A 25,629-nucleotide genomic window follows, 5' to 3' on the forward strand; every position below is an offset into this window, starting at 1 on the left:
TACACCGAAAACACCCATTTTCACCCCAAAATACACCTGAAACACCCATTTTCACCCCAAAATACACCTGAAACACCGCTTTTCACCCCAAAAACACCCATTTTCACCCCAAAATACGCCTAAAACACCCATTTTCACCCCAAAATACACCTGAAACACCGCTTTTCACCCCCAAAAACACCGCTTTTCACCCCAAAATACACTTAAACCACAGCTTTTCACCCCAAAAACACCACTTTTCACCCCAAAATCCACCTCAATCACCACTTTTCATTCCAAAATCCACCCAAAACCCCCACTTTTCACCCCAAACCCTTGGAGGACTCTGGTTTTTCCCCTTGGAACCAGTTCAGAGTGAATTAAAGACGTTGTTCTCTATGGGGAGGGCGTCGTGGGGGAGGGGAAAGGGGTTTTGGGGTGAAATCGGGCGGATTTGGGGCAGTGCTGGGGGGGAGAGGAAGGGAGCATAGAGAGGGAGGGGGAGAGCGGCCAGGACCGGAAGTGGGGGGTGGGGAATGGGGACCATAGAGATGGAGAGACCGGAAGTGGGAGGTGGAGGAGGGAGCATAGAGAGGGGAGAGCGGCGCAGGACCGGAAGTGCGGGGGGGGGGGGGGGGGGGGGGGGGAGAGACGCATGTGACCGGAAGTGGGTGATGGAGGCGGGGCTAAAGGGACCCCATTGGTGGTTATTGGGGGTTACCATAGAGACGCCCGGTGCAGAGCGTCACACCGGAAGTAGGTCCTGGCGGTGTAACCATAGAGACGGAGGAGCAGAGCGGCGCAGCACCGGAAGTGGTCCCTGGAGGCGGGGCTAAAAGGACCCCATTTGGGGGTTACCATAGAGACGCGCGGCGCATGACCGGAAGTAGGCCCCGGCGGTGTCACCATAGAGACGCCCGGCGCAGAGCGGCGCAGGACCGGAAGTGGGCCCTGGAGGCGGGGTTAAAGGGACCCCATTGGTGGTCATTGGGGGCTACCATAGAGACGCGCGGCGCATGACCGGAAGTAGGCCCCGGCGGTGTTACCATAGAGACGCCCGGTGCAGAGCGGCGCACCGGAAGTAGGCCCCGGCGGTGTTACCATAGAGACTCCCGGTGTACAGCCGCGCATGACCGGAAGTAGGCCCCTGCGGTGTTACCATAGAGACGCCCGGTGCAGAGTGGCGCACCGGAAGTAGGCCCCGGCGGTGTTACCATAGAGACGCCCGGTGCAGAGCGGCGCACCGGAAGTAGGCCCCGGCGGTGTCACCATAGAGACGGCCGGTGCAGAGCAGCGCATGACCGGAAGTAGGCTCCGGCGGTGTAACCATAGAGACGCCCGGTGCAGAGCGGCGCATGACCGGAAGTAGGCCCCGGCGGTGTTACCATAGAGACGCGCGGTGCAGAGCGGCGCATGACCGGAAGTAGGCCCCGGCGGTGTTACCATAGAGACGGCCGGTGCAGAGCGTCCCTCCTCCGCCGCCACCATCGAGGAGCCGGAGCGGAAGCGGCGGCGCCCGGAGCCGCCTGGTCCCGCAGTGATGACGTCAGCGTCCACCAAGGTCCGTTTTTGGGGCCATTTCGGGCGATTTTGGGGCTTCCGGTAACGGGGGGGGGAGGGGAGAGGTTGGGGCCCAGTTCTGGGTCTGTACTGGTCCAAACTGGCCCATACTGGGATGCTATTGGTCCACACTGGTCCATTCAGGTCCATACTGGTCCAAACTGGCCCATACTGGGATGCTATTGGTCCACACTGGTCCATTCAGGTCCATACTGGTCTGAACTGGTTCCTACTGGTTCATACTGGGATGTTATTGGCCCGTGCTGGTCCATAATGGTTCATACTGGTTCATACTGGTCCATAATGGTTCATAATGGCCCATACTGGGATGCTATTGGTCCAAACTGGACCCTATTGAGATGCTATTGGTCCATAGTGGCCCATTCCAAGCCATTCCAGTCCATACTGGTCCAAACTGGTCTGTGCTGGTTTATATTGGTTCATACTGGGATGCTATTGGTCCATAGCAGTCCATTCCAGGCCACTCCAGTCCATACCAGTGTTAACTGGTGCATACTGGGGTGTTATTGGTCCATACAGGTCCTTTTAGGTCGATACCACTCCATACTGGTTCATACTGGGATGCTATTGGTCCATACTGGTCCATACTGGTTCATACTGGGGTGCTATTGGTGTGTACTGGTCCATACTGCAATGCTATTGGTCCATCCTGCTCCATTCCACTCTATACTGGGATGCTATGAGTCCATACTGGTCCATACTGGTTTATACTGGTCTATACTGGGATGCTAGTGGTCCATCCCGCTCCATAATGGGATGCTATGGGTCCATCCCAGTCCTTACTGGTTCATACTGGTTTATACTGGTTTATACTGGTCCATACTGGCTTATATTGGTTTATACTGGTCCATACTGGTTTATACTGGTCTATACTGGGATGCTAGGGGTTCATCCTGCTCCATCCCGCTCCATAATGGGATGCTATGGGTCCATCCTGGTCCATCCCAGTCCATACTGGTTTATACTGGTCCATACTGGTTTATACTGGTTTATACTGGTGCAGGTGGGGGAGATCTTCTCAGCCGCCGGTGCTGCCTTCTCGCGCCTTGGGGAGCTGACAATGACCCTGCAGCCAAGGGCTGAGACACGAGAGGGGTGAGGGGGGATCTATGGGGCAGCTATGGGGCAGATATGGGGGTCTATGGGGGGATATGGGGTGTCTATGATGGGCTATGGGGGGTCTATGGGGGTCTATGGGGGGATATGGGGTGTCTATGATGGGCTATGGGGGGTCTATGGGGGTCTATGGGGCAGATATGGGGTGTCTATGGGGGTCTATGGGGCAGATATGGGTGTCTATGGGATGGATATGGGGGGCTATGGGGTGTCTATGATGGGCTATAGGGGGGATATGGGTGTCTATGGGGGGGGATGGGGCAGATATGGGGGGTCTATGGGGGGATATGGGGCAGATATGGGTGTCTATGGGGCAGCTATGGGTCTCTATGGGGGTCTATGGGGCAGATATGGGTGTCTATGGGGCAGCTATGGGTCTCTATGGGGGTCTATGGGGCAGATATGGGGGGGTCTATGGGGGGATATGGGGCAGATATGGGTCTCTATGGGGGTCTATGGGGCAGCAAGGGGGGGTCCATGGGGGGGATATGAGGGTGTATGGGGGGGATATGGGGCAGATATGAGGGTCTATGGGTGTCTATGGGGTGTTTTGGGTTCCCTATGGGGTATTTGGCCTCAATTCACCCCATTTCCACTTACTTTAACCCTAACCCCTCCCCCCCTCCCCCCCCCCCCTCCCCCCCCCATTGCCCCCCCTCCCCCTCCATTGACCCCCCCAATGACCCCCCATTGACACCCCATTGACCCCCCTTGACCCCCGTTGACCCCAAGCAGGGCCAAGTGGGCGGAGCCAGAGCTGGAGCTGCTCCGTGGAGCCATCGGTCGCTTCGGGCAGGACCTGAACCAGCTGAGCTCCCTCATCAAGGAGCGAACAGTGTAAGGATGGACCCAAAAACAGCCTTTTTCACCCCAAAAATGGCCTTTTTCACCCCAAAAATTACCTTTTTCAGCCCAAAAATGGCCTTTTTCACCCCAAAATCACCTTTTTCACCCCAAAAATGGCCTTTTTCACCCCAAAAACGGCCATTTTCAGCCCAAAAATGCCTTTTTTAACCCAAAAATTGCCTTTTTCACCCCAAAAATGGCTTTTTTCACCCCAAAAATGGCCTTTTTCACCCCAAAAATGCCCTTTTTCACCCCAAAATCACCTTTTTAACCCAAAAATGGCCTTTTTCACTCCAAAAATGGCCTTTTTCACCCCAAAATCACAATTTTTCACCCCAAAAATGCCCTTTTTACCCCAAAATTGCCCTTTTTCACACTAAAAATGCCCTTTTTCACACCAAAAATGCCCTTTTTCACCCCAAAATCACCCTTTTTTACCCAAAAATCACCTTTTTTCACCCCAAAATCACCTTTTTTAACACAAAAATGGCCTTTTTCACCCCAAAAATGGCTTTTTCAGCCCAAAAATGGCCTTTTTCACACCAAAAATGGCCTTTTTCAGCCCAAAAATGGTCTTTTTCACCCCAAAATCAGCCTTTTTCATCCAAAAATCACCATTTTTCACCCCAAAAATGCCCTTTTATACCCAAAAATCACCATTTTCAACGCAAAATTGTGCTTTTTCACCCCAAAATCACCTTTTTTCACCCTAGAATCACCTTTTTCACCCCAAAAAAAACCCTTTTTTCCCCCCATTTTAGGCACAAGGATTAGGGTTTTTGTGCTTTCCCCCCCAAAAAGCCCCAAAATCCCTGTTTTTCACCCCATTTCCTTAGGGCCCAGCTCAAAGCCACCACCAAGAGGAAGCTCTATGAGGACACTGGGGTCCCCCTGGGCCCCGACCCCCCCCGCAAGGGGCCCCGCAAGGGGGGGGGGCCCCCCCAAAGTGGGGGTCCCACAGGGGCCCCCCCAGAGACCCCCATCAAGAAGCACAAAGGAGGTAAATGGGGGGGGGGGTTTGGGGTCCCCCCATTGATTTTGGGGTCCCCCCATCCCCATTGGGGTCCCATTACCCCCCCATTGATTTTGGGGTCCCCCCCATTGATTTTGGGGTCCCCCCATCCCCATTGGGGTCCCTTTACCCCCCCTTTCACTTTTGGGGTACCCCCCATCCCCTTTCCCCCCCATTGATATTGGGGTCCCCCCATTGATATTGGGGTCCCCCATTGGTGTTGGGGTCCCCCCATTGATTTTGGGTTCCCCCCATCCCCATTGGGGTCCCATTACCCCCCCCATTGATATTGGGGTCCCCCCATTGATTTTGGGTTCCCCCCATCCCCATTGGGGTCCCATTACCCCCCCCCATTGATATTGGGGTCCCCCCATTGATGTTGGGGTCCCCCCATCCCCATTGGGTCCCTTTACCCCCCATTGATATGGGGGTCCCCCCATCCCCATTGGGTTCCCTTTACCCCCCATTGATATGGGGGTCCCCCCATCCCCATTGGGTTCCCTTTACCCCCCATTGATGTTGGGGTTCCCCCATCCCCATTGGGTCCCCTTACCCCCCCCATTGATATTGGGGTCCCCCCATCCCCATGGGGGTCCCATTACACCCCCCATTGATGTTGGGGTCCCCCCATCCCCATAGGGGTCCCATTACCCCCCCCCATTGATATTGGGGTCCCCCATTGGTGTTGGGGTCCCCCCATTGATACTGGGGTCCCCCCATTGATGTTGGGGTCCCCCCATCCCCATTGGGTCCCTTTACCCCCCATTCACTTTTGGGGTCCCCCCATTGATTTTGGGGTCCCCCCCCCAGACATTGACCCCGAGGCCTCCGGGGACATTGTGGACATCGAGGGGCTCCCGGAGCCCCCCCCAAGCAAGAAGCTGCACCAGGAGCAAGGTTTGGGGGTCCCCAATATATGGGGGGGGGTCCCCAATATATGGGGGGGTCCCCAATGTGGGGGGGTCTCCAATGTGGAGGGGTCCCCAATTTGGGGGGGTCCCCAATGTGGGGGGTCCCCAATGTGGGGGGGGTCCCCAATGTGGGTGGGGGGTCCCTAATGTGAGGGGGGGTCCCCAATGTGAGGGGGGGGACCCCAACGTGGGGGGGGGGTCTCCAATGTGGGGGGGGTTCCCCAGTATGGGGGGGTCCCAATATGGGGGGGTCCCAATGTGGGGGAGGTCCCCAATGTGGGGGGGAGGTCCCCAATGGGGGGGGGTCCCCAATGTGGGTGGTCCCCAATGTGGGGGGGGGGTCCCCAATTTGGGGGGGGTCCCCAATATATGGGGGGGGTCCCCAATGTGGGGGGGTCCACAATGTGGGGGGGGGGTCCCCAATGTGAGGGGGGGTCCCCAATGTGTGGGGGGGTCCCCAGTATGGGGGGGTCCCAATATGGGGGGGGTCTCCAATATGTGTGGGGGGTCCCCAATGTGGGGGGGGTCCCAATATGGGGGGGGGTCCCCAATGTGGGGGAGGGGCCCCAATGTGAGGGGGGGTCCCCAATGTGGGGGGGTCCCCCCATAATGGGGTTTGGGGGGGCCCCTTGGTCACTGCTTGTTCCCCTCCTGCAGCCTGAGCCGTAAGGACCATGGACAGCAACTGCCCCCCCCCATTGATCCCAATGGAGCCCAGTTCATCCCAGTGAATCCCAATGGACCCCAATGGGTCCCAATATATCCCAATGGACCCCAATAAATCCCAATGGACCCCAATAAATCCTAATGGATCCCAATGGACCCCAATAGATCCCAGTAGACCCCCATTTATCCCAATGGACCCCAATATATCCCAATGGACCCCAATAGACCCAATGGACCCCAATAGATCCCAATGGACCCCAATAGACCCCAATGGACGCAGGCACCATGGACAGCACAACCCCTATGGCCCCCCCCCAAAGCCCTTTTGGGGTCCCCCCATTACCCCCTATGGACCCCTCCCCCCCATTACCCCCTATAGACCCCTATGGGGGTCCCCCCCAATAAAGGTTTTGGGGTCCCCCCCACGTCTCCTGCCCATGGATATGGGGGTGACCCCCCCTTATCCCATAGGATTTGGGTGCCCCCCCCCCCCCTTATCCCATAGGATTTGGGGGGGTCCCCAAGAGCTGGTTATGGGTTTGAGCCTTTATTGGGGTACAAAGGGGGGGGAACAAAGGGACCCCAAATTTGGGGGGGGTCAGCATTGGGGTGATGTCATTGGGGTGTCTATGGGGGTGCAGCTCTGGGGGTCCCTATAGGGAGTTGCTATGGGGGTCCCTATGTGGGGGCCTAGGGGGGGGTCTATATGGGGTTCCCTATGGGGGGTCTCTATGGGTTATCCCTATGGGGTATCCGTATGGGGTATCCCTATGGGGCTCTCTATAGAGTTCTCTATGGGGTATCCCTATGTGTGTGTCTCTATAGGGCTCCCTATGGGGTCTCTATGGGTTATCTCTATGGGGTTCCCTATATGTGGGTCTCTATAGGGTTCCCTATGGGGTCTCTATGGGTTATCTCTATGGGGTTCCCTATGTGTGGGTCTCTATGAGGTATCCCTATGGGGTTCCTTATGGGGTATCCCTATGGGGTTATCCCTATGGGTTCTGTATGTGTAGGTCTCTATGGGTTATCCATATGGAGTATCTGTATGTGTGGGTCTCTATGGGGTATCCCTATGGGGCTCTCTATAGAGTTCTCTATGGGCTATCCCTATGGGTTATCCCTATGGGTTATCCCTATGGGGTCTCTATGGGGCTCCCTATGGGTTATCCCTATGGGTTATCCCTATGGGGTCTCTATGGGGTCTCTATGGGTTATCCCTATGGGTTATCCCTATGGGTTATCCCTATGGGGTCTCTATGGGGCTCCCTATGGGTTATCCCTATGGGTTATCCCTATGGGGTCTCTATGGGTTATCCCTATAGGTTATCCCTATGGGGTCTCTATGGGTTATCCCTATGGGTCATCCCTGTGGTGTATCTGTATGTGGGTCTCTATGGGGCTCCCTATGGGTTATCCCTATGGGGTCTCTATGGGTTATCCCTATGGGGTCTCTATGGGGTCTCTATGGGGCAGCTCAGAGCTGCTGGCATTGCCCCATTCTGCTGTAGTGCTCGAAGTGACTTTGCCATCGCCCCATATATGAGCTCCAGCGATGGAACTCCTGCCGCCATTGGTGCTCGGCCTCCTCCATGGGGCCTGCGGGGGGCACAGCCCATAATAACCCATCATAGACCATAATAACCCATCATAGGCCATAATAACCCATCATAGCCCATAAATAATAACCCATAATAACCCATCATAACCCATAATAACCCATCATAGACCATAATAACCCATCATAGCCCATAATAACCCATCATAACCCATAATAACCCATCATAGACCATAATAACCCATCATAGACCATAATAACCCATCATAGGCCATAATAACCCATCATAGCCCATAATAACCCATCATAGACCATAATAACCCATCATAGGCCATAATAACCCATCATAGCCCATAATAACCCATCATAACCCATAATAACCCATCATAACCCATAATAACCCATCATAGACCATAATAACCCATCATAGCCCATAATAACCCATCATAGACCATAATAACCCATCATAGCCCATAATAACCCATCATAGACCATAATAACCCATCATAGCCCATAATAACCCATCATAGACCATAATAACCCATCACAGCCCATAATAACCCATCATAACCCATCATAGCCCATAATAACCCATCATAGACCATAATAACCCATCATAGCCCATAATAACCCATCATAACCCATAATAACCCATCATAGACCATAATAACCCATCATAGACCATAATAACCCATCACAGCCCATAATAACCCATCATAACCCATCATAACCCATCATAGCCCATAATAACCCATAATGTCGCATAATAACACATAATAGCCCATAATTCCCATAATACCCCATAATATCCCATACCCCATATCCCATAATAACCCATAAAAACCCATACCCCGTATCCCATAATATCCCATACCCCATATACCCCATACCCCATATCCCATACTCCCCATACCCCATACACCCCACAGACCCCATACACCCCATAGACCCCACACCCCCCACACCCCATATCCCATACCCCATACACCCCATACCCCCCATACCCCATACACCCCACAGACCCCATACCCCCCACAGACCCCATAGACCCCACAGACCCCATACACCCCATACACCCCATAGACCCCACAGACCCCATAGACCCCATACCCCCCATACCCCCCACAGACCCCATACCCCACAGACCCCATATCCCATACCCCATACACCCCATACCCCATACACCCCATAGACCCCATAGACCCCACAGACCCCATATGCCCCATAGACCCCATAGACCCCACAGACCCCATACACCCCACAGACCCCATACACCCCATTGACCCCATATCCCCCTTACCCGTCGCATGCATCAGCTTGGGCAGGAAGCGGGTCCAGAAGGCACAGGCCTGAGCCTGACCCCACACCCCATACCCCATAGACCCCATAGACCCCATACACCCCACAGACCCCATACACCCCATACACCCCATAGACCCCATATCCCCCTTACCGGTCGCATGCATCAGCTTGGGCAGGAAGCGGGTCCAGAAGGCACAGGCCTGAGCCTGACCCCACACCCCATACCCCATATCCCACCCCATAGACCCCACAGACCCCATAGACCCCATAGACCCCATTGACCCCACAGACCCCATAGACCCCATATCCCCCTTACCGGTCGCATGCATCAGCTTGGGCAGGAAGCGGGTCCAGAAGGCACAGGCCTGAGCCTGACCCCACACCCCATACACCCCATACCCCATACACCCCATACACCCCATACACCCCACAGACCCCACACACCCCATACACCCCATAGACCCCATAGACCCCATTGACCCCATATCCCCCTTACCGGTCGCATGCATCAGCTTGGGCAGGAAGCGGGTCCAGAAGGCACAGGCCTGAGCCCGCAGCCCCTTGGCCTGGCTCAATGGGGCCGTGTTGAGCCGAGCGTAGCCCTGACCCCGTAACGTGAACTGGGGCCAGCGAGAGGGACCTGAGTCATTGGGGCCGTTGGGGTCACTGTGGGGTGGGGGGGGGGAGGGAGAGACATCAGCATCAGCATCATTGTCATCAACCATCATCATCATCATCCTCATGATCCATCATCATCATCACCATTATCATCCATTATCCATCATCATCATCATTGAGCATCATCATCATCATCCATTGAGCGTCTTCATCATCATCATCCATCATCATCATCACCATTATCATCCATTATCCATCATCATCATCCATTGAGCGTCTTCATCATCATCATCATCATCATTGAGCATCATCATTGTCATCATCCATTGAGCATCATCATTGTCATCCATTGAGCATCATCATCGTCATCATCATTATCATCATCATCATTGAGCATCATCCTCATCATCATCATTGAGCATCATCATCATCATTGAGCATCATCATCATCATTGAGCATCATCATCATCATTGAGCATCATCATCATCCATTGAGCATCATCATCATCATTGAGCATCATCATCATCATTGAGCATCATCATCATCATTGAGCATCATCATCATCCATTGAGCATCATCATCATCATTGAGCATCATCATCATCATCATTGAGCATCATCATCATCCATTGAGCATCATCATCATCATTGAGCATCATCATCATCATCATTGAGCATCATCATCATCATCATTGAGCATCATCATCATCATTGAGCATCATCATCATCCATTGAGCATCATCATCATCATTGAGCATCATCATCATCCATTGAGCATCATCATCATCATCATCTCCCATTATCCATCATCACCATCATCCTCACCACCATCACCATCATCCACCATCACCCACCCTGTCCTCGCGAAGTTCCCCCAATACTCCATCATCCTCCTGCTCAGCCCCTTCTCCTCCTCGGTGTAGTTAAGCTCAGGCCTAAGCGGCTGCCCAAAGACAAACTCGATCTCATATCCATGGGGCACCCCCATCCATTGGGGCCACAATAGGGTCGACGCTCGATGCTCGAACAGGTACACGTACACCCGACCCCATAGCGCCCATCGCCCTGCGAACTCCATCAGCGGACACACCACGTTGTGGTCTCCCACTATGGCTCCCAGTGCCTCCCGGTTCTTTACTGGGTTCTCCTGGTCCAACCAGTCCGTATACTGGAGCTCCACGGCCGCAGCCACCACCTCGTCCCCTTGTGGGACCCCCATGCGGACCCCATGGAGGAACTCGTCGCGGCTGATGAGGCTCTCGTTGTCCTTCCCGAAGCCTGGGACCCCATAGACCAGGAAGTAGGTGCCTTCATCCCGCACGGCCCCGAGGAGGATGTCGATGGCCGTGGGGGGTCTGGGGCCGGGGGGGGGGTGGGGGACGGGAGCGTTGCCATGGATGCCGGTGGGGTTGCCATGGATACGAGCATCAGTTGCATGGATACCAGCAGGGTTGCCATGGATACCAGCATCAGTGCCTTGAGTACCAGCATCGTTGCTATGGATACCGGTGGGGTTGCCATGGATACCAGCATCAGTGCCTTGGGTACCACTATAGATGGAGCCTTGGGTACCAGCATCGTTGCTATGGATACCGGTGGGGTTACCATGGATACCAGCATCAGTGCCTTGGGTACCACTATAGATGGAGCCTTGGGTACCAGCATCGTTGCCATGGATACCGGTGGGGTTGCCATGGATACCAGCATCAGTGCCATGGAGAGAGCCATAGATGGAGCCTTGGGTACCGGGAGCGTTGCCATGGATACCAGCATCAGTAGCATGGATACCAGCAGGGTTGCCATGGATACCAGCATCAGTGCCTTGGGTACCACCATAGATGGAGCCTTGGGTACCAGCATCGTTGCCATGGATACGAGCATCAGTTGCATGGGTACCAGCAGCGTTACCATGGGTACCAGGAGCGTTGCCATGGATACCAATAGGGGTTCCATGGATACCAGCAGCGTTACCATGGGTACCAGGAGCGTTGCCATGGCTACCAGCACCAGCACCATGGATACCAGCAGCGTTACTATGGGTACCAGGAGCGTTGCCATGGCTACCAGCATCAGCACCATGGCTACCGGCAGGGTTACCATGGCTACCACCCCCACCCCCATCCATCCCAGCCCCCAACAGCACCTCGGGGCTATCCCTAAGGAACTCCCCATCCACCACCGGCACGAATGGGAACCGGAACACGCTGTCCTGCGGCATCACCACCCCCTCCCCCTCCACCAGCTCCGGCGCCGGCCGCTCCCGTAGGCACATCACCACCTCCGTGTCATTCCCAATGCATCCCAATGCCATTCCCAGCTTCAGGGCCCTCCTCCGGCCCTCATTGGGGTCAATGGTGGCCCATGGGCCGTTAGGGGACCCGCTCTGCAGTATGGCCCTATGGAAGTATTCCCGGCTTCCCGGTGACAGGAGATGGATCCCGATGGATGCGGCTCCGGCGCTCTCACCGAACAGCGTCACCGCATTGGGGTCCCCCCCAAAGACCCTAATGTTCCTTTGGATCCATTGTAGGGCCAAGCGCTGATCCCATAACCCGGCGTTCCCGGGAGCATCCGGATGGCCGGGAAGGGCCAGGAACCCCAAAGCCCCAACCCGATAGTTCATGGACACAACCACAACCCGTTGGGATGCGGCCAGGATGCGCCCGTCATATACATCCAATGAGGCCGCCCCGCTATAGAACCCCCCCCCATAGATCCATACCATCACCGGCATCAATTGGGGCGGGGGGGGGTATGGGATCCATACGTTGAGGTATAGGCAGTCCTCGCTCATAGCCCGGTTGGGGTTCCACATCTCGGCCCCCCCGAAGCCAGGGAACATGGTATCGACCGCTTGGTAACACACGTTGCGGTGGGAGGAGGCGTCCAATGGGCTGGTCCATTTGGGGGCGGGGAGGGGGGGGCGGAAACGCAGCGGCCCCAATGGGGGGCGCCCATATGGGATCCCCAGATAGGCCACGGAGGGGGGGACGTGGGTGCCCCGGATGGGACCGTCCATTGTGTGCAGCAGGGGGGGGGGGGGGAGGGGGGGGGGGGGGAGGGGAGGGAGGGGGGGGGGGAGGAGGAGGAGGAGGAGGAGTGGGAGAGACATGGGGCTGTGGAGGGAAAGGAGGTTAGTGGGGGGTGAGCTATAGGTGTTCCTATAGGGGTTTATAGGGGGTGTTGCTATGGGGTGACCTATAGATCTTCCTATAGGGATCTATGGGGGTTATTGCTATGGGGTGCCCTATAGATCTGTGGGTTCTCCCTATAGATCTGTGGGTTCTGCCTATAGGGATCTATGGGGGCTGTTGCTATGGGGTGGCCTATAGATCTATGGGTTCTCCCTATAGGGGTCTATGGGGGTTATTGCTATGGGGTGCCCTATAAGCTCATTGGTGAAGCCTATAGGGGTCTATGGGGGTGTTGTTATGGGGTGCCCTATAGATCTGTGGTTTTGCCCTATAGGGATCTATGGGGGTTATTGCTATGGGGTGCCCCATAAGCCCATGGGGGAAGACTATAGGGGTCTATGGGTGTCATTGCTATGGGGTGCCCTATAGATCTGTGGGTTCTCCCTATAGGGGTCTATGGGGGGTGTTGCTATGGGGTGACCTATAGATCTGTGGGTTCTCCCTATAGGGATCGATGGGTTCTCCCTATAGGGATCTATGGGGCTTATTGCTATGGGGTGCCCTATAAGCCCATGGGTGAACCCTATAGGGATCTATGGGTTCTCCCTATAGGGGTCTATGGGGGCTGTTGCTATGGCGTGCCCTATAGATCTGTGGGTTCTCCCTATAGGGATCAATGGGTTCTATTGCTATGGGGTGCCCCCCATAGCCCCATGGGCCCCATTGTGTGTGTCCCAACCCCCCCAGTACCCCCCCACCTCCCCAAGCCCCAGGATATGGCTATGGGGCAGCACTATGGGGCAGGTCTATGGGGCAGGTCTATAGGGCAGCATTATGAGGCAGGTCTATAGGGCAGCGCTATAGGGCAGGTCTATAGGGCAGCGCTATGGGGCAGGTCTATAGGGCAGCGCTATGGGGCAGGTCTATAGGGCAGCCCTATGGGTCTCTATAGGATGGGGGCTGGGTCTCCCCCTTCCCCCCTCCCCTCCCCCCCCCCACAAGTGTCACTTGGGGGTCGCAGCAGGTGGCGGCTCCCAAAATAGCTCCAGGAATGTGGGAGCGGAAACAGCCGGAAACAGAATGTGTGGGGCTGGGAATGTGTGGGGCAGGGAATGTGTGGGGCTGGGAATGTGTGGGGCAGGGGATGTGTGGGGCAGGGAATGTGTGGGGCAGGGGATGTGTGGGGCAGGGAATGTGTGGGGCAGGGAATGTGTGGGGCTGGGAATGTGTGGGGCAGGGAATGTGTGGGGCTGGGAATGTGTGGGGCTGGGAATGTGTGGGGCAGGGAATGTGTGGGGCTGGGAATGTGTGGGGCAGGGGATGTGTGGGGCAGGGGCAGGGAATGTGTGGGGCAGGGAATGTGTGGGGCAGGGAATGTGTGGGGCAGGGAACGTGTGGGGCTGGGAATGTGTGGGGCAGGGGATGTGTGGGGCAGGGAATGTGTGGGGCAGGGAGTGTGTGGGGCAGGGGATGTGTGGGGCAGGGAATGTGTGGGGCAGGGAATGTGTGGGGCAGGGAATGTGTGGGGCAGGGAACGTGTGGGGCAGGGGATGTGTGGGGCAGGGAATGTGTGGGGCTGGGAATGTGTGGGGCAGGGAATGTGTGGGGCAGGGAATGTGTGGGGCTGGGAATGTGTGGGGCTGGGAATGTGTGGGGCTGGGAATGTGTGGGGCAGGGAACGTGTGGGGCAGGGAATGTGTGGGGCTGGGAATGTGTGGGGCTGGGAATGTGTGGGGCAGGGAATGTGTGGGGCAGGGAACGTGTGGGGCAGGGAATGTGTGGGGCTGGGAATGTGTGGGGCAGGGAATGTGTGGGGCAGGGAATGTGTGGGGCTGGGAATGTGTGGGGCAGGGCAGGGAATGTGTGGGGCTGGGAATGTGTGGGGCAGGGCAGGGAATGTGTGGGGCAGGGGCACAGGACATGCATGAGCCCAGCCCTATAGGGAAAAGCTCAGCCCCATAGATCCTGCCCCATAGAAACACTCAGCTCCCCCCCCCATCCCCTATACATCCATAGGGAGATGCTCATCCTCTATATACCCAGCCCCATAGATCCCTGCCCCATAGGGAGACCCCCCCCCCATCCCCTATACATCCATAGGGAGACGCCCACCCCCTATAGAGCCAGCCCCATAGGGAGACCCGGCCCCATCCCCTATACATGCTCAGCCCCACACATCCCCACCCCATAGATCCCTGCCCCATAGGGAACCCCTCCCTATTCCCTATGTATACATACGGATACACACAGCCCCATAGACCCCTGCCCTATAGCAGGATCCCCCCTTATACATCCATAGGGAGACGCCCATCCCCTACGGAACCAGCCCCATAGATCCCACCCCATAGGAACCCCCATCACATACATCCCCTATAGATCCATAGGTAAAGCTCCGCCCCATAGCCCCCCCATCCCCTATAGATCCCTATAGACCCATAGGCAAAGCCCCGCCCCATAGAACCCCATCCATCCCCTATAGATCCATAGGCAAAGCCCCGCCCCATAGCCCCCCCATCCCCTATAGACCCATAGGTAAAGCTCCACCCCATAGATCCCCCATCCCCTATAGATCCACAGGCAAAGCCCCGCCCCATAGCCCCCCCCATCCCCTATAGATCTCTATATACCCATAGGTAAAGCCCCTCCCCATAGCCCCCCCCATCCCCTATAGATCCCTATAGACCCATAGGTAAAGCTCCGCCCCATAGCCCCCCCCCCATCCCCTATAGATCCCTAGGCAAAGCTCCGCCCCATAGAACCCCCCATCCCCTATAGATCCCTATAGACCCGTAGGTAAAGCTCCGCCCCATAGCCCCCCCCATCCATCCCCTATAGATCCCTATAGACCCATAGGTAAAGCCCCTCCCCATAGCCCCCCCCATCCCCTATAGACCTATAGGCAAAGCCCCGCCCCATAGCCCCCCCCATCCCCTATAGACCCCTATAGACCCATAGATAAAGCTCCGCCCCATAGACCCCCCATCCCCTATAGATCCCTATAGACACATAGGTAAAGCCCCTCCCCATAGCCCCCCCCATCCCCTATAGATCCCTATAGACCCATAGGTAACCCCCCGCCCCACATCTCTGCCCCATAGCGCTCCCCTCCCCCCCCCGCATTGCAGGTGGGGGGTGGGGGGAGGGGCGGGGGGGGGAGGGGCAGTCACAGACCTGTCGCTGCTCCTGCTCCTCAGCCTCGGTCTGAGTGGGGGAGGGGGGGGAGGGGTTAATAGAGGGGGGGGGAGGGGGAGGGGGGAGGGGTCAAAGGAGCAGCCCCTCCCCCCCCTCCCCCCTCCCCCCTCCCCCTCCTGCGGCAGAGCTGCCCCTCCCCCACCCGCAGTGATGCGGTTACAGCAGGGGGAGACACATAGAGAGCCCCATAGAGGAGACCTATAGAGGAGACCTATAGAGGGGCCCATAGAGCTGACCCATAGAGTGGCCCCATAGGGCTGACCTATAGAGCTGACCCATAGAGCTGACCCATAGAGCTGACACATAGAGAGCCCCATAGAGGAGACCTATAGGGCAGCCCCATAGAGGAGCCCATAGAGCTGACCCATAGAGCGGCCCCATAGAGCAGCCCCATAGGGCTGACCTATAGAGCTGACCCATAGAGCTGACCCATAGAGCTGACACATAGAGAGCCCCATAGAGGAGACCTATAGGGCAGCCCAATAGAGGGGCCCATAGGGCTGACCCATACAGATGACCCATAGAGGAGACCTATAGGGCAGCCCCATAGAGGAGCCCATAGGGCTGACCCATAGAGCAGCTCCATAGAGGTGATGCATAGAGTGGCCCCATAGGGCTGACCCATAGAGCAGCCCCATAGAGGGGCCCATAGAGCAGCCCCATAGAGCTGACCCATAGATTGGCCCCATAGCTCCCCCCATCCATGCCATGGATGCCCCCCAGGACCCCCACATGTGGCTGAGTCACTGCAGCCCTGCCTGGAGCAGCAGAAACCATGGCAACCATCCCATAATACCCAGTCACATCCCATAATACCCCATACCCCATAGCCCATAATATCCCATACCCCATACCCCATATACCCCATATCCCATATACCCAAAACCCCATACCCCATATACCCCATACCCCATATCCCATACCCCATACCCCATATACCCCATACCCCATATACCCCATACCCCATATCCCATACCCCATATACCCCATACCCCATATACCCCATATCCCATACCCCATACCCCATATCCCATATCCCATACCCCATATACCCCATATCCCATACCCCATATACCCCATACCCCATATACCCCATATCCCATACCCCATATACCCCATACCCCATATCCCATACCCCATACCCCATATACCCCATATCCCATACCCCATACCCCATATCCCATACCCCATATACCCCATATCCCATACCCCATATACCCCATACCCCATATCCCATACCCCATACCCCATATACCCCATATCCCATACCCCATACCCCATATCCCATACCCCATATACCCCATATCCCATACCCCATACCCCATATCCCATACCCCATATACCCCATACCCCATATACCCCATACCCCATATCCCATACCCCATATCCATACCCCATACCCCATATCCCATACCCCATATAACCCATACCCCATATACCCCATACCCCATATCCCATACCCCATACCCCATATCCCATACCCCATATACCCCATATCCCATATACCCCATACCCCATACCCCATATGCCCCATACCCCATACCCCATACACCCCATACCCCATACCCCATACCCCATATACCCCATATCCCATACCCCATATACCCCATACCCCATACCCCATATACCCCATACCCCATATCCCATACCCCATGTCCCATATACCCCATACCCCATACCCCATATACCCCATACCCCATACACCCCATACCCCATATCCCATACCCCATATACCCCATACCCCATATCCCATACCCCATGTCCCATATACCCCATATCCCATACCCCATATACCCCATACCCCATACACCCCATATCCCATACCCCATGTCCCATATACCCCATACCCCATACCCCATATACCCCATACCCCATACACCCCACATCCCATATCCCATACCCCATACCCCATATCCCATACCCCATATACCCCATACCCCATATACCCCATACCCCATATACCCCATACCCCATATACCCCATACCCCATATACCCCATATCCCATACCCCATATACCCCATACCCCATATACCCCATACCCCATATACCCCATACCCCATATACCCCATACCCCATACCCCATATACCCCATACCCCATATCCCATACCCCATATACCCCATACCCCATATCCCATATACCCCATACCCCATATACCCCATACCCCATATACCCCATACCCCATACACCCCACATCCCATAATATCCCATACCCCATCCAATAAATCCACTTTTCCTGTCCCAAAATCGCTGTTTTTAATACCAATAAATAAGGTTACAAAAGGGGGCGGGGCTCAGACAATGGGCGTGGTTTGAAGGCAAGGGGCGGGGCTTAGCAACAAAGGGGCGGAGCTTAGCATCCAATAGAAGCCAATGGGAAGGGGTTTGACCCCCCAATGGGCGGAGCTTAGAGTGGAATGGGCGGAGCTTAGGACCCCATAGAGATGTATAAGGGCCCAAGGACCCAATGGGAAAGGGTCCTGCCCCCCCAGTGGGCGTGGCTTATCCCCCCAAGGGGGCGGGGCCTGCGGGGTGGGCGGGGCCAGATGAGCAGCATCTCCTCAATGGGGACGTCCGAAACCAGTTCATGTCCATGGGATCCTATGGGAATGAGGTTGGGAATGAGGTTGGGAATGGGGGTGGAATAACCACCCCAAACCCCATAGAGACCTATAGAGACACCATAGAGACCTATAGAGACCCATAGTGACCCCATAGAGACCCATAGAGACCCCATAGAGACCCCATAGACTCCATAGACTCAATAGAGACCCCATAGAGACTCCATAGAGACCCATAGACACACATAGAGACCCCATAGAGACCCATAGAGACCCATAGACCCCATAGAGAACCCATAGAGACCCATAGAGACCCCATAGACTCCATAGAGACCCATAGAGACCTATAGAGACCCATAGACCCCATAGAGACCCCATAGAGACCCATAGAGACCCCATAGAGACCCCATAGAGACACAGAGACCCATAGAGACTCCATAGAGAACCCATAGAGACCCCATAGAGACCTATAGAGACCTATAGAGACACATAGACACCCATAGAGACCCATAGAGACCACATAGAGACCCCATAGAGACCCCATAGAGACCCCATAGACTCCATAGAGACCCATAGAGACCCCATAGATACCCCATAGAGACCCCATAGAGACCCCATAGACACCCCATAGAGACCCATAGAGACCCCATAGAGACCCCATAGAGACCCCATAGACTCCATAGACTCAATAGAGACCCCATAGAGACTCCATAGAGACCCATAGTCACCCATAGAGACCCATAGAGACCCCATAGAGACCCCACATCCCCCCACCCTGACCCCAGGGCTGCCCCCCAAGTGCCTGTGTCCCCCCCCGCTCAGGGGCCTGCCCCACAGCAGGGTCAGACCCATGGTTACAGTGGGGGGCGCTGTGGGCGCTGGCTCTGGCATGGGGACACTGTGGGGTGGCCATGGGGCGCCCCACAAATCCAGGACCATGCGGGGGGGCTTGAACCCATAGATTGACCCATAGACACCCTATAGCCTGCCCCATAGATACCAACCCTATAGCCAGTCCCATAGACACCAACCCTATAGCCTGCCCCATAGAAACCTTATAGCCTGCCCCATAGAAACCCTATAGCCTGCCCCATAGACACCAACCCTATAGCCTGTCCCATAGAAACCCTATAGCCTGCCCCATAGACACCAACCCTATAGCCTGCCCCATAGAAACCCTATAGCAACCCTATACCCTGCCCCATAGCAAACCTATAGAATGCCCCACATCTCCCCTATCTCCTCTCCCACATCCTGCCCCATAGCAACCCCATCTTCTCCCCCACATCTCCCCTATCTACAGACCCATATCTCCACCATCTCCTGCCCCATAACAATCCCATCTCCTGCCCCCCATCTCCCACCCCACATCTTCCCCATCTCCTCCCCCACATCCTGCCCCATAGAAACTCCATCTCCTGCCCCCCATATCCAGCCCCACATCTCCCCCATCTCCTGCCCCATAGAAACCCCACATCCTGCCCCATAACAATCCCATCTTCTGCCCCACATCCTGCCCCATAACAACACTACCTCCTGCCCCACATCTCCATCTCCAGCCCCACATCTCCCCTATCTCCTGCCCCATAACAATCCCATCTCCTGCCCCACATCCTGCCCCATAGCAACAACACCTCCTGCCCCATAGAAACCCCACATCCTGCCCCATAGCAACCCCATATCCCACCCCACATCTCCCCACATCCTGCCCCATAGCAGCCCCACCTCTCTCGAACCTCATGGTCACCTCCGGGGGCATCATGACTGAGAACAGCACCTGCAGGAGGGGGGGATAGCACCAAAACACACCAAGAACAGGCAAAACCACCCCAAAAACACCCGAAAAACACCCCAAAACGGCCAAAAATGGGCAAAACCACAAAAAAATGGCAAAAATGACCCCAAAATGGTCAGAAACAGTCAAAGAATGGCCAAAAATGGCCAAACATAAGGAGCAACACCACCTGCAGGTGGGGGGTGGAATAGTACCAGAACACCCAAAAACACCCAAAAACAGTAAAAAACACAGCAATATGGGGCTGCTATGGGGCTATGGGGGTTATAGGGCACAACTGAGTTGTTTTGGGATGGTTTTGGGGTGATTTTGGGTAATTTTGGGTGTTTTTGGGGTGTTTTTGGGGTGGTTTTGGGGTAATTTTAGGTGTTTTTGGGGTGATATTGGGTGTTTTTGGGGTAATTTTGGGTGTTTTTGGGGTGATTTTGGGTTTTTTGGGGTAATTTTGGGTGTTTTGGGGATTTTTTGGGTGATTTTGGGTGTTTTGGGGGTAATTTTGGGTGTTTTTGGGCTTTTTTTGGGTGATTTTGGGTGTTTTGGGGCTGTTTTTGGGGTGATTTTGGGTGTTTTTGGGTCCGGAGCCGCCCTCAGTCCTGCTCTGGGATCACCCCCTGGGGTTTGGGGCTACAGCCCCACAGGACATGGGTCTGAGCCCCCCCCGGGGTCAGGTGACACGCATGAGGTCATCAGTGGGCGGGGACATGGGTGTTTTGGGGTCATTTTGGGTGTTTCTGGGCCATTTTTGGGGTGATTTGGGCAATTTTGGCCATTTTTAGGTGTTTTGAGGCCATTTTGGGGGTTCTGGGGTGTTTGGAGGCTGTTTCTGGGTGTTTTTTGCCTGTTTCTGGGGTGTTTTGGGGCAGTTTGTGGTGTGTTTGGGGGTATTTTTGGGGTGTTTTCGGGTGTTTTAGGGTGTTAGGGTGTTATAGGTACAACCAGTTGACCATGTCTGTGTGTTAGGGTGTATGTTAGTGGGTGTTGGGGTGTTAGGGTCACTCACATAGGTAGCGCCTGTTGATCATGTCTGGGTGTTGGTGTGTTCAGGTGTATGTCAGGGTGTATGTTATGGGTGTTGCAGTCACTCAGAGGTGTCTCTGGTTGATCATGTCTCTGTGTTACAGTGTATGTTAGGGTGTTACAGTGTCTGTTATGGTGTATGTTAAGGTGTATGTTAGGGTGTTATGGTGTATGTTATGGTGTATGTTAGTGTGCTACGGTGTATGTTACAGTGTATATTAGGTTCTTACAGTGTAGGGTAGGGTGTATGTTACAGTGTAAGAGTGTTAAGGTATATGTCAGGGTGTTATGGTGTGTGTGTTGCTATTATGGGTACAGTCACTCACATAGATGTCTCCTGTTGATCATGTCTGTCTGTCTGTGTGTTATGGTGTATGTCAGGGTGTTGCAGTGTGTGTCGGTGTGTATGTTACAATGTATGTCAAGGTGTACGTTACCAGGTGTTGCAGTGTGTGTTGGTGTGTATGTTATGGTGTATGTTGCAGTGTTCAGGTGTATGTTACGGTGTATACCAGGGTGTACGTTACCGGGTGTATGTTCAGGTGTACGTTACTGGGTGTTGCAGTGTGTGTTGGTGTGTATGTTACAGTGTATGTCAGGGTGTATGTTGCAGTGTTCAGGTGTATGTTAGGGTGTTGCAGTGTATGTTGGGGTGTATATGGTGTATGTTACACTGTATGTTCAGGTGTACGTTACCGGTTGTCGCCGTCACTCACAGATGTACCCCATGCCGATCACGTGACGTGCTCCATCTGCAGCCTCTGTGCCTTCTGGATCTGTGACGTCATCGGGGGCGGTGACGTCATCACATAGAGGTCGTGACATCACCACCTTGGTGACGTCATAGACAAGGAACCCCTCCCCCACCCCCCCAATAGCTGCCCCATAGACCCCCATAGGTGCCCCACAACACCCCATAGCTGCTTTATAGCCCCACTATTGACCCCCCTCAACCCCTATACCTGCCCCATAGCCCCCATAGGCCCCTATAGCAGCCCTATAGCCCCCCATAGCAGCCCCATAGGCCCCTATACCTGCCCTATAGTCCCCCATAGCAGCCCCATAGCCCCCCATGTCTGCCCCACGCCCCCATACCTGCCCTATAGCCCCCCATAGCAGCCCCATAAGCCCCTATACCTGCCCTATAGCCCCCCATAGCAGCCCCATAAGCCCCTATACCTGCCCTATAGCCCCCCATAGCAGCCCCATAAGCCCCTATACCTGCCCTATAGCCCTCCATAGCAGCCCCATTGCCCCCCATACCTGCCCTATAGCCCCCCATAGCAGCCCCATAGCCCCCCATACCTGCCCTATAGCCCTCCATAGCAGGCCCATAGGCCCCTATACCTGCCCTATAGCACCCCATAGCAGCCCCATAGCCCCCCATACCTGCCCTATAGCCCTCCATAGCAGCCCCATAGCCCCCCATACCTGCCCTATAGCCCCCCATAGGAGCCCCATAGGCCCCCATACCTGCCCTATAGCCCCCCATAGCAGCCCTATAGCCCCCCATAGGCACTGTGCCCCAGGCATGAACCAGCTGCAGGCACTGGGGCCGCACTGGGATGAACTGGGAGCTCCTGCTCTGCCCCCACTGGATATGGGACCGGCACCAGTAGCGGAGCCGCCCTGCCCAGGCAGCGGGGGGGACCCAAACTGGTTTGAACTGGTTTGAACTGGTTTGGACTGGTCTGGTTTGGACTGCTCTATACCCATCCATACCAGTCTATACTGGTCCATACCCACCCATACCAGTCAACCCCATCCCATACTGGTCCATACTGGTCCATCCCCCCCTATACTGGTCTATACTGGTCCATACTGGTGTGTCCGGTACCTGCTGGGCTCAAGCTGCTGCAGGATGGTGATGGCATCTTACCCTATGGCAACACTGGGATCACATACCGGACCCATTGATCCCCATGGATCCCATTGATACCCATTGATCCCATTGATACCCATTGATCCCATTGATACCTATTGATCACATTGATACCCATTGATCCCCATTGATACCATTGATCCCATTGATCCCAATTGATCCCATTGATACCCATTGATGCCCATTGATCCCCATTAACTTCCATTGACCCCATTAATTTCCATTGACCCCATTGATCCCCATTAACCCAAATTGATCCCCAATGACCCCACTGTCTCCATTGCCCACATGTCCCCATTGATCCCCATTACCCCCACTGCCCCCCATTGACCCCAATGATCCCCATTGCTCTCCATTGATCCCCATTGCCCCCTATTGATCCCCATTTATCCCCATTGCCCCCATTGACCCCCATTGATCCCCATTGCCCCCTATTGATCCCCATTGCCCCTATTGATCCCCATTGATCCCCATTGCCCCCTATTGATCCCCATTGATCCCCATTGCCCCCTATTGATCCCCATTGCCCCATTGATCCCCATTGCCCCCTATTGATCCCCATTGCCTCCTATTGATCCCCATTGCCCCATTGATCCCCATTGCCCCCTATTGATCCCCATTGCCTCCTATTGATCCCCATTGCCCCATTGATCCCCATTGCCCCCTATTGATCCCCATTGCCTCCTATTGATCCCCATTGCCCCATTGATCCCCATTGCCCCCTATTGATCCCCATTGCCCCCTATTGATCCCCATTGCCTCCTATTGATCCCCATTGCCCCATTGATCCCCATTGCCTCCTATTGATCCCCATTGCCCCCATTGATCCCCATTGACCCCATGACCCCCCCATGACCCCACCCCAATGACCCCATCCGGCTCCACCCCCTCTGCACCCCTCTCGCGGGGGCTGCCGGGAAAACCCACGTGACACCGGAAGTCCCTCCCCCTCCCCCCCCACTTCCGGTGGCTCCACGTGGTCACACCGGAAGTTCCCACGCTCCCCTCCCCCCCCCATTCATAAAACCACGTGAATGGGACAATGGCGGCGCCGCTACCACGTGGTGCGGTCCGGGGGGGGGGGAGGGGATCGGGACCCCCATTGCCATGAATGGGGACGATTCCCATTGTGTTCTATGGGGACCCCCCCCGTTATTGCCCCCTCCTTTTACCCCCCTCCCGTTAATGCCCCCCCTTTATTGCCCCCCCTTCCGTTATTACCCCCCCCTTTTACCCCCTCCCCCGTTATTGCCCCCCCCTCGTTATTGCCCCCCCTTTACCCCCCTATTATTGCCCCCTCTTTTACCCCCCTCCCGTTATTGCCCCCCCTCTTTATTGCCCCCCCTTTACCCCCCCGTTATTGCCCCCTCCTTTTACCCCCTCCCCTTATTACCCCCCCTTTTACCTCTCGTTATTGCCCTCCCTTTCCCCCCTCCCTTTATTGCCCCCCCAATTTACCCCCCCATTATAACCCCCCTTTTACCTCCCTATTATTGCCCCCCCTTTTACCCCCCTCCCGTTCTTGCCCCCCCATTTACCCCCTCCCTTTATTGCCCCCCCACTTTACCCCCCCATTATAACCCCCCTTTTACCCACCTATTATTGCCCCCCCTTTTACCCCCCTGCCGTTATTGCCCCCCACTTTACCCCCCTGTTATTGCCCCCCCTTTATTGCCCCCCCTTTTACCCCCCTCCCGTTACTGCCCCCCTCTTTTACCCCATTCCCCCGTTATTGCCCCCCCATTTACCCCCTCCCGTTATTACCCCCCCGTTATTGCCCTCCTTTTCCCCCCTCCCGTTATTGCCCCCCCCCTTTTACCCCCCCTCCCGTTATTGCCCCCCCTCGTTATTGCCCCCCCTTTACCCCCTCCCCCGTTATTGCCCCCCCACTTTACCCCCCATTATTGCCCCCCTTTTACCCCCCTATTATTGCCCCCCCTTTTACCCCCCTGCCGTTATTGCCCCCCACTTTACCCCCCTGTTATTGCCCCCCCTTTATTGCCCCCCCCTTTTACCCCATTCCCCCGTTATTGCCCCCCCCATTTACCCCCTCCCATTACCCCCCCGTTATTGCCCTCCCTTTCCCCCCTCCCCCCCCCTCTTTACCCCCCTATTATTGCCCCCCCTTTTACCCCCCTCCCGTTATTGCCCCCCCGTTATTGCCCCCTTTTACCCCCTATTATTGCCCCCTCTTTTACCCCCCTCCGTTATTACCCCCCCTCTTACCCCCCCCCCCCCCCCCCCCGTTACCGTCTCTCGTTGCTCGCACCCATCCCGGCTCTGCCCCCCCCCACCTCCGCCGCCCGTTGTTATAGCCCCTCCTGGCCCCGCCCCCTCCGCGCTCCCATTGGTCGGCGCCCGATCCAGGCCCGTCCCCATTGGTCCAGAGCGGAAGTGGGCGGGGAGAGGGGGGGAAAGGGGCGGGGCTTACAGCGGAAAGGGAGGGAGGGGGAGAGACC

At 55.7% G+C, this 25,629-nt stretch overlaps 2 protein-coding genes and 1 long non-coding RNA gene across 4 annotated transcripts; 1 reads left to right on the top strand and 2 right to left on the bottom strand.

Moving 5' to 3' along the window:
* The first annotated feature begins 1,339 nt into the window (after positions 1 to 1,339).
* Positions 1,340 to 6,277, top strand: BACC1 (BPTF associated chromatin complex component 1). Of its 2 annotated transcripts, none has more exons than XM_034073522.1 (6): positions 1,340 to 1,540; positions 2,564 to 2,655; positions 3,412 to 3,513; positions 4,359 to 4,522; positions 5,324 to 5,431; positions 6,103 to 6,277. In XM_034073522.1, the coding sequence occupies exons 1-6, from the start codon at positions 1,520 to 1,522 to the stop codon at positions 6,105 to 6,107; spliced, it is 492 nt and encodes a 163-aa protein (XP_033929413.1). In that variant the 5' UTR covers positions 1,340 to 1,519; the 3' UTR covers positions 6,108 to 6,277. The 2 variants fall into 2 exon arrangements, with proteins under 2 accessions (XP_033929413.1, XP_033929414.1); XM_034073523.1 differs by having other exon boundaries at positions 1,349 to 1,540; positions 5,345 to 5,431.
* A 1,038-nt stretch (positions 6,278 to 7,315) lies between these two features.
* Positions 7,316 to 12,608, bottom strand: LOC117438102 (acetylcholinesterase). Its single transcript, XM_034073518.1, has 4 exons — positions 11,711 to 12,608; positions 10,444 to 10,939; positions 9,468 to 9,637; positions 7,316 to 7,710 (listed from the first exon to the last, which is right to left on the bottom strand). The coding sequence occupies exons 1-4, from the start codon at positions 12,606 to 12,608 to the stop codon at positions 7,589 to 7,591; spliced, it is 1,686 nt and encodes a 561-aa protein (XP_033929409.1). The 3' UTR covers positions 7,316 to 7,588.
* Positions 12,609 to 18,156: 5,548 nt separating this feature from the next.
* Positions 18,157 to 23,239, bottom strand: LOC117438108 (uncharacterized). Its single transcript, XR_004550642.1, has 4 exons — positions 23,126 to 23,239; positions 21,985 to 22,064; positions 20,202 to 20,253; positions 18,157 to 18,516 (listed from the first exon to the last, which is right to left on the bottom strand). It is a non-coding gene; the product is annotated as an uncharacterized lncRNA (long non-coding RNA).
* Positions 23,240 to 25,629: the final 2,390 nt, after the last annotated feature.

Source organism: Melopsittacus undulatus (genome assembly GCF_012275295.1).
Source record: "Melopsittacus undulatus isolate bMelUnd1 chromosome 25 unlocalized genomic scaffold, bMelUnd1.mat.Z SUPER_25_unloc_2, whole genome shotgun sequence".
Lineage (NCBI taxonomy): Eukaryota > Metazoa > Chordata > Aves > Psittaciformes > Psittaculidae > Melopsittacus > Melopsittacus undulatus.

Excerpts from the sequence above, each read along its gene's own strand:
- LOC117438102 (XM_034073518.1), bottom strand. The coding sequence starts at position 12,608 with ATGGACGGTCCCATCCGGGGCACCCACGTCCCCCCCTCCGTGGCCTAT. Across the intron at positions 10,940-11,710 it reads GCTGTTGGGGGCTGGGATGG|CCACGGCCATCGACATCCTC; the intron begins ATGGGGGTGGGG and ends GCCCCAGACCCC. Across the intron at positions 7,711-9,467 it reads CAAGCTGATGCATGCGACCG|GCCCCATGGAGGAGGCCGAG; the intron begins GTAAGGGGGATA and ends TGCCCCCCGCAG.
- BACC1 (XM_034073522.1), top strand. The coding sequence starts at position 1,520 with ATGACGTCAGCGTCCACCAAG. Across the intron at positions 1,541-2,563 it reads TGACGTCAGCGTCCACCAAG|GTGGGGGAGATCTTCTCAGC; the intron begins GTCCGTTTTTGG and ends ATACTGGTGCAG. Across the intron at positions 3,514-4,358 it reads CTCATCAAGGAGCGAACAGT|GGCCCAGCTCAAAGCCACCA; the intron begins GTAAGGATGGAC and ends CCATTTCCTTAG.